The 14,808-nt window shown below is 34.1% G+C and overlaps 5 protein-coding genes across 6 annotated transcripts; 3 read left to right on the top strand and 2 right to left on the bottom strand.

The window, feature by feature from the left end:
* Positions 1–933: 933 nt before the first annotated feature.
* On the top strand, positions 934–2,564 carry E02H4.6 (non-specific serine/threonine protein kinase). The gene is made up of 4 exons (NM_077976.3): positions 934–1,213; positions 1,328–1,506; positions 1,675–1,938; positions 2,161–2,564. The coding sequence occupies exons 1-4, from the start codon at positions 940–942 to the stop codon at positions 2,353–2,355; spliced, it is 912 nt and encodes a 303-aa protein (NP_510377.1). The 5' UTR covers positions 934–939; the 3' UTR covers positions 2,356–2,564.
* Positions 2,565–3,230: 666 nt separating this feature from the next.
* On the bottom strand, positions 3,231–5,023 carry K04C1.5 (non-specific serine/threonine protein kinase). Its single transcript, NM_077975.4, has 4 exons — positions 4,750–5,023; positions 4,496–4,674; positions 3,973–4,239; positions 3,231–3,675 (listed from the first exon to the last, which is right to left on the bottom strand). The coding sequence occupies exons 1-4, from the start codon at positions 4,880–4,882 to the stop codon at positions 3,487–3,489; spliced, it is 768 nt and encodes a 255-aa protein (NP_510376.1). The 5' UTR covers positions 4,883–5,023; the 3' UTR covers positions 3,231–3,486.
* Positions 5,024–6,457: 1,434 nt separating this feature from the next.
* mlc-6 (EF-hand domain-containing protein) lies at positions 6,458–7,485 on the top strand. The gene is made up of 4 exons (NM_077974.5): positions 6,458–6,551; positions 6,606–6,742; positions 7,087–7,193; positions 7,244–7,485. Exons 1-4 carry the CDS (start codon positions 6,465–6,467, stop codon positions 7,342–7,344), a joined length of 432 nt encoding a protein of 143 aa, NP_510375.2. The 5' UTR covers positions 6,458–6,464; the 3' UTR covers positions 7,345–7,485.
* A 2,195-nt stretch (positions 7,486–9,680) lies between these two features.
* On the top strand, positions 9,681–11,501 carry K04C1.3 (Fork-head domain-containing protein). The gene is made up of 6 exons (NM_077973.8): positions 9,681–9,874; positions 9,932–10,122; positions 10,172–10,316; positions 10,606–10,703; positions 10,753–10,929; positions 11,074–11,501. The coding sequence occupies exons 1-6, from the start codon at positions 9,683–9,685 to the stop codon at positions 11,213–11,215; spliced, it is 945 nt and encodes a 314-aa protein (NP_510374.1). The 5' UTR covers positions 9,681–9,682; the 3' UTR covers positions 11,216–11,501.
* Positions 11,502–11,725: 224 nt separating this feature from the next.
* K04C1.2 (SAM domain-containing protein) lies at positions 11,726–14,368 on the bottom strand. Of its 2 annotated transcripts, none has more exons than NM_077971.9 (7): positions 14,315–14,368; positions 14,158–14,269; positions 13,700–14,111; positions 13,518–13,563; positions 12,723–13,379; positions 12,609–12,674; positions 11,726–12,395 (listed from the first exon to the last, which is right to left on the bottom strand). In NM_077971.9, the coding sequence occupies exons 1-7, from the start codon at positions 14,351–14,353 to the stop codon at positions 12,123–12,125; spliced, it is 1,605 nt and encodes a 534-aa protein (NP_510372.1). In that variant the 5' UTR covers positions 14,354–14,368; the 3' UTR covers positions 11,726–12,122. The 2 variants fall into 2 exon arrangements, with proteins under 2 accessions (NP_510372.1, NP_510373.1); NM_077972.8 differs by having other exon boundaries at positions 11,731–12,395; positions 14,185–14,269.
* Positions 14,369–14,808: the final 440 nt, after the last annotated feature.

The raw sequence follows: 14,808 nt of genomic DNA, 5'->3' as shown, positions 1-14,808 counted from the left end.
TAAGTTGAAGTAGTGAGTATACTGCTAGAAAAGTATTATTTTTCATTTTATGCAAGAATTTCATGTTGCCCTTGAATTACATAAAAAAGCAAAGATTATGTCAGAACACACTTTTTTTTTGAAAAATCGTCTTCAAGATCGTTTTGAGTTCGTAGTTGTACCAAATTTTGCAGAAAATTTCAAACTTTACTTAATTTTTTCAGAAAAAAATTGTACTAGAAAAACGTCATATTTCAGATCGAGTTTTTTCACGCATTTCTTCTACTTCTGTTTTGATTCCCGCCAACTGATTTTAAATGAATTGTCAGAGCAAACACTTTGAACACAAAAATTGAACCTTGTACAAAAAACCAGGATATTTAACTTAAACTGGATGAGAAGAAACACTTTTTTTCTGATTTTTATAATTTGTGATCCTGAAATGCACAGTAACAAACAAATTTAACGTCTAGAAATGGTTTGCGAAAAGGTTTTACAAAATAATAATTTGAAATAATTTTAATATTCTGTAATATAACTTTTTTGTTTCTAGGCCTGTCCAAGAATCGTTGCAATTTTTTGATCTACTTTTAAATGACTACTCATTCCGTTTTGTTTTTGTTTTTCTTCTTTTCTCTCGTACTTCTCCTCTCTCACTGCCACGTTGCATTGTTAGTCTTGTATCAGATTCGTCGGGGTCACTTGTTTTTCGGGATTTTTCTCTGATATTGTTTTTTTTCTTTGATTTTTTCTTTGTACTTGATACATTTTTGTCCAAATCAAACGCGTATTACATGCAATTTGTGAAATTTTTTACGTGCAGGGACGTTGCAGCTTTCAGCGAACACTTTCCGTTTTTTATTAAATAAAAACTGCCTTTTAATTCTTTGAGCGTTTTTGTGCTTCTCGATCTCAATTTCACAAATATTCAATATTTTTCAATTAAAATAACGTTTTCAGATGGTTCAACCGGATGATGTGCTACTCGGAAGATACAAAATCCGATTTGATATTGGCCCAGGAAGGATTGGACGTATTTTCGCGGTTCTCGACCAACAAGATCAAAGCAGATCCAGGGTGAAAGTGATCAAAGTGCTTCCGATGGTTGCTGGAGAACAGTTTCTCGACGACCCGCAAACCTACAACGAGTTTGATTTTCTCAATCACTTGAGAGGAACCATTGGTGTTCCCAATATTATCCAGCATTTTCAAGTTGGACGGGAAAGAGTCATGAGTAAGCACATATAATATAACGTTTTTTTAATAAAAATTTCTATTGGCAACTTCTGAGATAACAACTATTAGTTTTCCACAATTTCAAAGTTATACATATATTGTAAATTTTCAGTGATGGACAAGTACCTGGCAACTCTGGAGCAGTTCAGAACGCGATGCGACGATAGAAGAATTTCCGATTTGAATATCATCAAAATTGCTGTTCGCCTCGTGAACGTCTTGGAGGCAATTCACCAAAAAGGTGTCATTCATCGTGACCTCAAAACGACCAATGTGATGATTCGCTCAAGGGTAAGGATTGTTAAGAAATATAGTTCAGATTTTTGCGGAGTAACGCTTAAGCAGTGTTTATTTTGTAGATGAGGTAGTTATGATAATTTTCTTGTTAAGTCTTGTTAAGTCTGTTCATATAGTACCAATTTCATACATACAGCCAAAAATTGAAAACAACATTTTCAGGGGCAGAGTGAAGTCAACTTGGTGCTCATTGACTATGGCCTCTCAACTTTCAACGGAACTCCGCCCCGCGCCCTTGCGCCAGACGCAAAATCTCCTGAAATCATGTTTCGCGGACACACACACGTTTCGCCAGCACTCGAAGAAGGTCTCAAAGCTGATGCTGTCGATGATTTGCAAATGTTGGCAATCATGCTCATCTGGTGCTCGGCCTACCATCCGTTTGGTCCAATCGGGCAAGAGTCTTCTCGAAAGAAGGCGGAGTTTGTAAGTTTACAGTATAACAGTTAGAATTGTTAGAAGCAATAGATATTGAAATTCAGAATTGAGCAGATTTTTGAAGATTTTTGAGTTTTGAATCTGAGTCATGCCATTCCAGATCTTCAATTTCACATTTTTAGTATAGAAAAAGCAAATATATATTTTAAGTACAATGGCCATTCAATACCAATTCTGAAATTTCCATACATTCTAGTCAAACTATTTCAGATCACAAATCCGGTCAAATACGTGAAAGGCCGTCCATTCTTGCGACCATTGATGACAGCGATTATGGCACAACCTCGAGGCACTCGTCCCAACTATCAAGCTATCCTGGATGCAGCCGCTGGTCCATTTCCAATTGACGATATTAGAGATTCACTTAAAACTGAAATATCATTGCTCGGTGTGCGCTTTTTATAGGTTCTCATCAAACTCTTCAAATCACTTGAACTGAATTGTAAATGTCTTCCCCAGAAGTTTTCATCAATGATTTTTTGATTATTGTAACGTGTTTTCTTCAAACTTTTGCTAAATGTGTTAATTTATTCTATTTTCTCCTCAATTTGTTTTATTTTTCCAATATCTCAAATATGTCACTGATTGATTGTTGAATGAATGTAAGGAGCTCCAAAATCAATTTTGTATCAGTATTTCAAACAAATCAGTAATCTTACAAATAGTATAGATTGCAAATAGATTGCAATACAACTTTTGAACCAACAGTTTTTGAGCCGTAAGATAAAACAACCACGTCTGTTGCTCAATTTTCAGCGCAGTTACTTACTGAAGCGTTCGAACGTTTTAGGATAGGGGATGCGGCAAAATTATTGTGATATGACTGATTTTGAGATATTTCAAACATCATTCATTAAAAAGATCGTCAGTGTAAAGTAGAAACATTTGTTATCCGTTTTCTTGTCTTTATACTTTTCATAAACTATAATTCATTCAGTATATGTTTTACAAAATCAAAAAAGTAGCACCTACATTAACTTATAAAATCACGTCATTTAAATTGACAGATTCTTAATTTCGGGCCAGTATCAATGCTTTAATAATTAATTCAAAGTTTTAACTGTTAAAATTTTACGAATAAAAAAGTTTAAATAATTGTTTGGTCATTTCTGGCCACCTATCGCATACCGCAACCCAGAACCGATGGCTTAAAAAAAAGAAATTACCCATGTCGTTCCTCACACTGTACCGCTTTTCATTGAACTATAACTGTATTATTACAGCATTATCATTGTTTGTGAAAAACTGAAATTTGATTTAATCCTTTGAAGCAAAACCAGAACTCGTTCAATTTATTGTAATAGTCGTGAAAAACAAATTAGTGATGGGATAAACAAAAACGACACAATCAAATTGCAGATGTTAGCCAGAACAAATCAAAGGTGAGAGTAAAAATAATGATAAATTAGTACAAGAAGCCAAAGAGTTCAAAAAAAAATATTTGGATATGCATATCAACATACACAATCAAATGATACACAGAAAGAGATTTTGCGTTATACGCATAACAATCCTTGTTGCGACGTCTTCAATAATTTAAAAAAATTCGTATGCATTTCCAAGATGAACTGCCGTATCTGGATTGAAATAGTTGTCTTTGTTGGCACACTTCTTGGAGATAGCTTTGTAGTCAGGTCGTTTGCTTCGCTTCTGTTCCATAATTTTCGAAATAACTGGTCGCAAGAATTTGTAATCTCCTTGAGTGAAGATGCTTGGTTTGGCAATCTGGAAAATATGAATTTATAAATGCAAAATAAGTATTCGCTTTCAAATTAATAACCAAATAAAGTGATTTTTCATTTCAATAGAAACTAGGCATTTCTAATGATAAAAGCGTGTTGAAACATTTTACTATTGTTGGAATTGCCACCGTAAATCTAATTAACCATGGTTGATTTATAAGTTAGTTCAAAAAATGATAGGAATCTTAGTTTTAGGTCTTAATTTTGGTGACTAGTTTTACAATTAAAAAAAAAAAGATTTTTTTATTTCATTCATTTTTTGAATTCATATTTCACTCACAAACTCCTTCTTCTTTCTCAAAGATTCAAGTGAGTCCTCGCCAAATGGATTATATTTGGAAGCCCACAGAAGCATAAATGACAACATCTGAAGATCATCAACTGGGTCGCCTTTTAGACCTTGTACAAGTCCAGGTGAAGCGTATACACTACTTGAAAAATCGGTAGTACAATGCAAAGCTCCGTCTACAAGATCTCGTGGAGGTTTTGGTTTAGTGAATGCCGCAATTCCGTAGTCAATCAGGACGATATCAAGTTTGTTCCCAACCTGAAAGAATAAGCTATTTCAATTTCAAAGGTGGTTTTTTTAATCTGGTAACCAGTTTCATTTATTTCATCAAAGTGTTCCAATTTTGAAAAGTGTTTGATAAAACATTGATTTCTCTTTAAGACTTCAAAACACGCAAATATAATAAAACTTGAAAAATTTGTTGAATGCCAAAAACTTTTCGAGTCTGTTTTTGAGAAACTTAAACATTTGGAAGAAATTCAAGAATTTCTCTTATAAAAAATTCATTGATCACCTTTGCACCAAACACCACATTGTCCAATTTAATGTCTTGATGAACAACCCCTTTGCGATGAATATGCTCCAGGATACTGACAAGGCGAAAAGCCAATTTGATGACAACTCTCGGGGAAAGCTTCTCATCTTCTTTCCGCTTTCTGAATTGTTCAAGATTCTCCAAGTATTTGTCCATCACTGAAATTTAAACAAAACATAGCATCAAACTTGAAACGTAATGGAAAAATCTCTTTAAAAAAATTATTTTCTTACCCAAAACTCTTTTCTGTTCGTATTGAAAATGTTTGTGAACCACAGGGACACCATTGATTCCAGCTAAATGCTTCAGAAAGTCGATTTCTTGGTAGAAGTTTGGTTCATTTTCAAGTCGTTCTCCCACGAGCATTGGAGAAACTTTGATTGCTTTTGTTGTTGAACCCGTTCGAACATTGGTATCTTACACCGAATAAGTGTGGCCATAGCTTCCTTTGCCAATTTCTTCAAGAATCAAGTACCTGTCGTTTACGAGCTGTCCGTGTGTAAACATCTGTAAAAAAGTGATTAACCCGGTTTAATTAAAATTACTGAAAAAGCAAAGAAGTATTTCAATTGATATTTTGAAAAATTCAAATAAGGTTATTAACACAAGTTTTTTCACTTTAATGGAAATTGGTTTCAAACACAGAAAAATTTCTAGAGCACCGCAAACTAAATACTTTAAAGACTTTCATACTGGGATGCTGGAATAGGAAAACAAAAAAATGATTTGACAGAGCATTGATTAATCTTTAGTCTTAACAAAAACTATAACACATTAAAAAAAGGAAATCCCAACAAGAAAAAAAAACGATATCAATGCTCGAACTGTCTCAATTCTAATTAGCAATGCAAGGGCGAGACAGTGGAGGTGAAAAAGAAACAATGGAAAGATGAAATGTGCGCGGTGCGCGGGCCGCAGCATAAAAGTAGATCAAAATGTGTTGGTTGAAAAATTTGTAAGACTGGAGTGTCCAATAAAATATCGGGCGTCGTATTGGTGTGCAAAAAAATTTTCCTGAGTAATGTGCACGTTCCCGAGAAAAATTTCGCTAAATTTTTTATTTTTATTGTTTTTCGAAGGTTTGGCAAATCCCATGTTTTTGAAGAATTGTATAAAACTAATTGTTTTTATACAATTTTGAGATCATACCGGTTTAAGTGTTTTATTATCCTTTTTATTGTTTTTCTATTTTTCCTGCTATTTTTCGTGATTTTTTGCATTCTGGAATGTTTTTCTCTGTACGGCATTCTACCAAACTATCCCTGCCTGTTCGCAATTTTTTATTCTTCTTGTAAAAAATATGATTGGTTAGATTTTAATTATTTACCATGGAAATTTTCATTCACCCCCATCCTGTCATTCTTACAGTTTTCAAATTTTAAAAGTCATTTAAAATACATGTTTTTGACAATAATGATTGTAGGAATTTATTTTGCCGTCGCATTAAATTTCCAAGCATTTATATAATTTTCCGGAAGCCAGAATTATAGGAGCAACAACCAAATTTTTTGACTTGTTTTTTTTGTTGCTTGAATGTTGTTCATTTTGTTCATTCTAAAGTTCCAATAATGTATATGCATGTGCAGGCCGATGCATAGAAAAATCAAAGTTTCATGATTTGTTATTCATAAAATGCAAATTTTCTATCCTGCCCGATTAGTAACTGAAGTAGAATACATTACATGATGTGCCTCTGAAACGGTCCAGTTTTTGAAGAGAAACCAATCTGAAGGCCAATACCATTTATAAATTCAGTTTTAATTCTCTCTTCGTATGAGTAATTTTCTCAAACTTTTAGTATATTTGCAAAAACCTGGAAAAATTCTGATAATCGAATTTACTTTCTCAACTTTATTCATCAAGCACTTAATAGAAATTTAATATGAACATCATTTTTTTTCCAATATAATCAGCCAGTTAAAAAACGAAAAAAAGAAAGTTTTTTAGAATGAAGGCCATTGACAACATGGAAGAATGTCGGGAAGTTTTTATGCTATTTGACAAAAAAGGCGACGGCAAGATTGATGCTGCACAGGCAAGTTTCATTGATCGCTTTGTTGATGCAAGAGCAAGTTTAAAACACATTCAGGTATTCGAAGTTCTCCGTTCACTCGATGAAAATCCAAAAAACTCTGACGTCCATCAATGTCTTGCTAAATTTGATAAAACCGCCAGAATTTCATTTGAAAATTTCTTGCCAGTACTCAGTCATGTTCGCAATAATAAGTGAGTAAGCACTGATTTCGATTTTAACATTGAAAATAGAGTCGTGTTTGAAAAAATTTTTAGTACTGAATATGGGGAGCAGTTTATTAATGTCCTCAAAACAAAGTTCCAATAAACCTTGTATACGTACTAAAATTTGAACTAAATTATTTTTTGTCAGGAAATCAAAAAACTTGACAAAGCGGACTGATTGACTTCACATTAGAACATTACAAAGCAACGAATCAATACAAATTGCACGCCAGCGACCTAAAATACTCTTTAATTTTATCTCTGATTTTACAAGCCCGGCATTGTTCACATAATTGAATTCCACCATATGATTAAACACTTTTCATTTTCAGAATCCCGTATTCAATGGAAGACTTTATAAAAGGACTCTCACACTTTGATAAGGAAGGCGAAGGATTTATTACGTCAGCTGAATTGAGACAAGTGCTGACTACAATGGGTATGTCCGTTTTCTCTTCAGTTTTAGTGTTTATTCACAACAATTTTCAGGCGACAAACTCTCAGACGAGGAGTTTGACAAATTGGTAGCCGGACAAGAAGATAACGGAAAAATTAAAATCGAAACATTTGTGAAAACAATAATGCAATAACTCATAATTTTTCTTCGATTCATGAGGTTTTTTTTGAATTTCAATTGCACATTTAGGTATCATTTGCTATACTGTATTTTGATAATTTTTTATAAACATTTTACTAGGATGTGATATAGATAAAATGTCATATGTATGTAAGTAAGTATTCGTGGCAATGTTCTCAAAGTTTTCACATTTTTTTGTGACTTACGTGCAGAAGTAACTTTCTCTCTAGTCCTTTGCAAGATTAGTGTTGCACATACTTTCTTACGAGGTTTTACTTCGATATCAAGATGAAAAGCTATGATCCCATTTTCCCTTGTCTACGTGCTTCTTTGACATATGATTTTGTTTCTCATATGATGTTTCGCGAGATGTAGTTTACGTGTTATCAAGACCAAAAGTGTTAACCACTGTGAATGTTTTTTGAGCACCAACGGAGTAATATAAATAATCTGAACAAAATGTTTAGTTTGAACACAACGTATCATGCTTTGGGCAATAGTAACTAATTTTTTATTTTACTTAACAAAGAGTACATGGTTCCAAATGAGAAATGATATACGTGTTAAATGTTCATTAAAAATAAATTACCTATTGGAATCATAAATATTTTCCGGATTTTAAAATAAGGAGAATACCCAAGTAAGTTAGTAAGTCGGCAACAAGAAGACGTTTTGGTTCCGTGTCTTTTTTCTTATTCTATCTGCGATTCTTGAAATTTTCTCAAATTCGAATCGAATCAACATTGTCTGTTTACTTTTCAAATGTTCAAATAGTTTATATTTTACCTTCATGCTTCTTTCCTGCTTATATACGAAACATTTTATATTATAATTATTGATTAGAAAATTTTAATTATATGTACCCCAGGCGTCACATTATTAACAAAGAGTAACGTATATGGATTATCGAAAATGTTCGCCATCTCGGTTTTTCGCGCGTTTTGCCACCGTCTGGATATACTAATCATATTGGCCCTTAGCCTCTCCTCACCTTTTCCTATCTTTTTGGATAGATAATTTTTTCATAAGTACGCAAACACCGCGTGAAATTTTCTGCAGACGCAAATTTCTACGCGCAATGCAGGTGTGAAGGGCGTGCCCTGGCTGTAGTGTACATATTGGATCTTTTTTTGCTTGTTGATTTTATAATGACCCACATATGTTTTATTTTGAACAGCAATTTCTCATAATTTTATTTTAAACTGAAATTTAAAATTATATTGTTTACATTGTTCGCATAATTTTTAGTTGAGTTTCGTATGTAGTCAGAAAATTCACGAATAAAATGATTATTTTCCTGAACGCTAAAACAGAAGACATAATAGTTAAACAGGGAATTATGTTTAATTCAAAGTTAGATCAGTTATTGTAGAATTCGATTTTCTAAATATATACTTTGTATTTTCAAAAAATAGTGTTTAAATTTTACTTCAATCTCAGCGTAACTTATCTCGATGAAACAAAAGACCGCTAACAAAAATTTTAACACAGCGATAAACTTTATTTAAAAAAAATGAACCCTCAAAAAATTCTAGAAACAGCAAGTATGACCTTCAAATTAAGTTAGAATTAAATCATAATTGTAATGTGCCATGTGTTTGTTTTCTTGTTCAGTTGTTTCTTGTAAGAAATATAGCCAAAAACGACATGATATTTGATTCAGAAAACTTTGCTCTTAAAACCAAAATCGATTGAATTAACATAAAAAGGGTTATTTCACAACAAAGGGTGTCCTCTATTGTTTGAATTTTACCAACCAAAACGCAATTTCTTGCATACAACATGCACAACAGGTAGGTATTTTTCTTTTTTCTTTAATCCAAAAAATACAAACCCCGGTACTAATTGGAAAATTTCATCATTAAGTAAACTCATCATGCATTCACCCCGACCGTCAGTCAAAATTCTACTGCGACCCCCACTATATGTCTCATTGTCCTGTACACTCTCTTGTTGCTACAAGAAGCGGCCACCCTGCTCTCCCGTCGTCTTTCCGACTCGTTTACGTGCAGTACGCGGTATGCGACGGCGATTCATCGATTGTTACCGCCAGCTGGCTCATCTAGGTCTCTTTTGTTAATACTCTCCAATTTGGTTGCATCATGAAGCGACAAGTTGTTGTGTGATTTTGTTTTTGTTTTTTTTTTAATGCACAATCTAATTGACTCTACTTCCTTTTTCAATATTGTTTTCCTCACAATTTTGTTCTCTTATCCCAATTTTTATTCAAATTCGTTAAACAATTGTTTACACGAACAAACTTCTTTTAATAATTGGGATTTCTTTTCACCTTAGCAAACATTTTTACCTCTCAATTTTCAGTTTTAAAATATAATATTCAAATTTCAGAAATGACTCCAAATTTGGAATATGAAAAGTCTCCACAAAGTTTTTCCTCAAAACTGAGAAGTACAGAAAATCAAGCCGCAAACCATAAAGGACACACGTTATCGCATTTTTTGAAGATTGTGGTGCATCACACTCAAGATTTTGTACTTGAAGAAACTCCAAGTAGCGCATCCATTCCTGATGTTCAATACAAGGTAATATAAGTTGACAAGTGGAATAAAAAAACAATTTTCAAATCATAAACTTTCCAGATTGCCAATCTGAAATGCCCGATTTGTAGTAGAGAAAAGTCAAACAACACGGAACTCCTAAGACACTACCTTCAACATTTCATTAAAATTGAAGAAGCCAGATACATGCAATTGGGAGTTATTCACAAAGATAATTATGCTTCTTTAAAAGAGGCTATGAATGTTCAAACAAGAAGTAGTTATATTAAAAAGTAAGTTAAATTATATTTCTTTGTCTAAATTGTTATATTCTTAATTCAGAAAAGTCGAAAATTCCGATTTCACACTGAACTGCTCATTTGGCTCTCCGTTGGCATCTTTTTTGGCAATTGAGTCTTTGAAGATTTATATGGACAAACCACCAAACTCCAAATATCAACGTAGATATGCACTAATTGAATTGAAGGTAAGGAAAGTTTACAACAACGGATTCGATGTGCTAGTGGATTAAGTTGTCATCAATTTTAATGAAAAAACAATAGATCAATGACTTTCAGTAATTCATGAGCATAAGTGTAAAATTTATTCTAGTAGCTCAATCAGAACAAATGAGATAGTGTTTAAAAAAATAGTTTCCCAACTTTCAAGTTTTCGCCGTTAAATTTTCACAATAATATTTAATTCAAACAGTAATTTTTATGTGGTGCTTGAAAAATAAAACAGCAAAAAAAAAATCATTAATAACAATTTTTCAGAGTGTGGAAAGAAGTTTCAAACTATTTTTCGACTTCACATGGATTGAGAAGAACATTTTCAGATTCCGTGAAAACCGAAGACGCAAGCAGAATAAACGGTTAGTTTAGCGTTAATTATTTTGTTTTCATTTAAATTTTCAATTGCAGAAACAACGTTGTGACAGTGAAGCCCATGTTGCTACAAAAGAAAACGGTTCAGCCGAATGTGAATCGTCCATCAATCAGTTTTCATCAGTGTCTGGCGCAAGCTTTGATTTTTCCAACCGACTTAACTGAAGACATTCTTCTGAAGGAAACCACACAAACCGCTTCAAATGAACAGAAGTATGTTATTTTCACGAAAAACTAGATAGTCAGGAGCCAAACACAATTATTTTGCTTTTTGAACTTTTCTTGAAAGAAAACACTAGAGTTTAATTTATTTACATTAACAAATCCTTAACATAATTTACAACAAATACTTTTCAGAACAATAACATCACAACCGGCAGCTTCTTCTAACGTGTTCAACAGAAACAATTCCGACGAAAATTTGCTTTTCGAGCTCATGCAGGACACCAAAACTCGCTCGGCAAAAAAGCGTGTTCTCGAAATCGTCAACAAAAAATGATTTCACATTTTCAAATCAACACGAAGATCTCAAGTAATTGCAATATCTGCCATACTTTCGTCATCTCAATTTTGTGTCTTTTTTCAAGTGTCTGTTAATAATTTCTATGTATTTTGCACCCTGTGTTTCTTAATTTCTCCTTTCTTCTTGTACTGCAGATTTGTCTTTTCCAACTTAATAACTGTGTGCATCAGACAATTTTGACTTTCTTGCAATTTTAATTTAATGGAAGTTCGCAAATTTATAATTATCACCATTCATAACGTTTTAAAAATAAAATCGCGTCTTGACATTTTATCTACACGATTTGTTTGCAGAATTATTATAAACTTTCTAGGGAGCCATGTCTGATTCAGAATGTGCTCTAACATACAAATCCGAGGTACTTGTGTAGTATTTATACCCCGCATTTTAAACTTAAATGAGTAATTGTATTATTAGTTCATTTAATGGTCCTGTGAATCATAGTACCATTATTAGGCCTGTCATTTAATTCTAAATGAATATAAATCCAATAAAATATTCTCTTCATTTTCACGTTCGGAATAAAAAATTCACAAAGGATGAGGTATTTGGGGATTTCAATAAATATTAACAAATTGAAGTTGATAAGGGTGAAAATTTGAAATATTTTAGTTTCAGATGTAGGTTATAAAACAAAACAGAATTAAAAAAATCATTAACGGGGAAAAGTGGAAAAACCTCTTTGGCAATTCTTGTCATTTTACAGAGTTGGATATGGGCAATAAATAAAACAAAACAATTAATTAGAAACGGTATGCAGTTTACAAAAGCCGTTATTAAAGCTAGACAAACAAGGATAATGAAAGGACAGGGGGGAAATGGGTGGAGGTGTTCTCTAGAAAAGAAATATTGTAAGATAAACTATGCTGAACTTGAGATCCTTTTATCTTCTAGCATTCCAGACCGCCATGGCTCTTTCGTATACATTCATCGCGTTGTTGTACCGAATTTCTGCCACGTGATTGATAAGCTTGGCAGCATTGTATTTCACCTTGTGGTAGTGACCAAATGGGATGTTGAGAATGGCCCTGAGATCCTTATCAGTAAGAAAATCACGCATCATGCTTCCGTCAATGGCATCTTTGATGAGTGGATCTACGGTCTTGTATGGATTATTTATGATGAACATTGCGGCCCAATTAGCTACATCCTGACACTGAAACATACTTGCTTTAGAGGTTAATTAACTAATTTAAGCTTTTAACTTGAAGTCTGACTTTTTTAAACCAAAATTTGATCTTCAAAACACGGTTTTTCGCCATGTAAGCATTTAGCATTGTTGATAGAGTAAAATTGCTTTCACATGTTCAAAAAATTATCAAATTTTCATAAAATTACAATATTTGTTTTCTAAGAAAACATTACTTACATCCCACAATTCGTAGTTCATGTCACAATTTTCTGGAATGTAAACTCGTGCACTTTCATGTTCAAACTGCAACAAATCATTTTAACAAGTGGATAAAAAAGTCGATAAACTTACGGCTAACAAAGTCGGCCTGACTGGCTGAACGGGCTGCTGCATTTCTGAAGCTTCTGGTGTCATGTATTCTGGGTTGGCAGGCACTCTCCGTCGGCTTTCTGCTGATTGACGAGGCTGCCTACGATTTGCTTCAGGAGCATCAGCTTCTTGATGGAGAGGTCCTTGAGATGGCTGGTGGACTCTGTTCTGAGAAATCACATCTGCGATGACCATGTCTGTTTTGTTCATTTCCTGTTGTACCGGGTGAGAAGTTTCTTCGTTTGATGTCATTGAATTTCGACCCAGTTGCATTGAAGAAGATTCAGGAGATGAATAACCATCATCCGACAAATCTTGGGAAGAAGACCCTTCATGATCTGGGAGCACTTTGGCAACAAGTCTACGCGACTCATTTACATCTTGTGATTCCATTCCAGGTGAAGTCGCTTCAACTGAATTCTTCGAACATTTCTGAACAGGTGGCACACTGTCAAATAGTTTTGCAGCTTTCACTTTTTCGTTTCCAAACTTCAATGGGGCTGCTTTTCTCTTGTTGCTCAAGTTTGGTGGCGATGGCAGTTTGGCAACATCGTCGCCCATTTTGATGTCATCGGCGTCGGGCTTGTTGGGTTGGTTAATCGGCGAAGCAGATTTCTTTGGTGAAATTTTGGTATTTTTCTGAAACAAAAAATAATAAGTCGTGTCGTTTCTGGATATTAAAATATGTTGTTCCTTATTTTATTAATTTGAGATTTGAATTTTTAAAACCAACAGTTACGAAGTACTCCGTACTGAACATCGCACTAGAATACTAACCTTGGTATCACTGCATTTTGGTGTTGAGTTCTGGGGATCGTCGTTTCTGAAATAAGTAATTGCTGGATTCACTACACGAGACACTTCAAAATGTAAATTTTTCAGCGCTTCTTCCTCTATTTTAAGTCGAATTAACAAGGATTCCTTCACGCTGTTTTTTTTTTTGAAATGTTGTCGCTTACCTGTTTGAAATCTCGAGAGCCGCATTCTTCAAGATACCAGCAACGTTCCGTTCAATACGAGCCTGTTCGTCAAGCTTTTTATCCTTTTGATCTGGACATTTTCCTTCTGTTCTAGGCAAACGTGTATCCACCTCAACTATCTGGTTTGCCCTTGTTTGGTCCAAGTAATAGTACCATTTGTCTTTGGGTGATTCCAGAATTTTTTCATGCAGTTGACTAGCCTCGCCTGTTGTCAAAACTTGAACGATTGCAGATTGTGTTGCAGGGTTTGCGACTTCAACTGGTGCACTTTCGATTCTACCTGCCGATTGTCTAGCTGTAACTGCACGGGTGTTTCTTTCTGAACCATCATTTGCACCTTGATTGATTGTTGAATTTCGATGTACGTTTCCAGCAGATGAAGTTGACGGTTCTAAATTTTTATTTTTTGTATTTTTGTAAGAAAGCAAACAACTGACGATCAGAAGAGCCTGGATTTCCTGTACCTTTTGAGACAAACGTTGCAAAAATTGGCTTTCCAAAATTGTCAAGTGCTGGCACAAACCTACGCATATCATCGCGGCTCACAGTCTGAAATACTATTTAGTTTTTCGAAAAAAGTGTTAAATTTGATACTATTTTTGCCGGTAATGGTGGCCTGCGTGATTCGCTCATTGCAACGTTTGAAGCCTGCAAAAATTAATTTTCAAGAACCAAGAAACAAGAAAAACGTTATGGACAAATAAACAGTTTCATCTTAAAAAAATCAAAATCAATAGTGGGTTTTGTATAAAGACTTAGAAAATCAGAAGAGAAAACAAAATTTATAGACGACCTACACACACAGCTTGCACGCACACGCTCACGCTCACCAATTTCTATGCTTGTCTGCGCTCTTCGCAATACTAACACTATTTCGGCATTAGCAGAATCGATATACTTGAAGGGGGACGGTTTTGCCGTCACACTTGGGGCTGTTGAGTTGTGTGAGTGTCATTGAGGTGAAAAACTGATGAGCTATTAACCGTGCACATGAGGGAGTAATATCTACTTTTGTTTAAAAAATGTACTCAGTGAAAAAACATGCTGAGTTCTTGCTCAGGGTCAAGAATTGCAGGTATAACATTCAT

The sequence above is a fragment of the Caenorhabditis elegans genome, chromosome X (genome assembly GCF_000002985.6).
Source record: "Caenorhabditis elegans chromosome X".
NCBI classification, from domain to species: domain Eukaryota; kingdom Metazoa; phylum Nematoda; class Chromadorea; order Rhabditida; family Rhabditidae; genus Caenorhabditis; species Caenorhabditis elegans.
The sequence above is the reverse complement of the archived record's forward strand: the minus strand, read 5'-3'. Positions and strand labels throughout refer to the sequence as shown.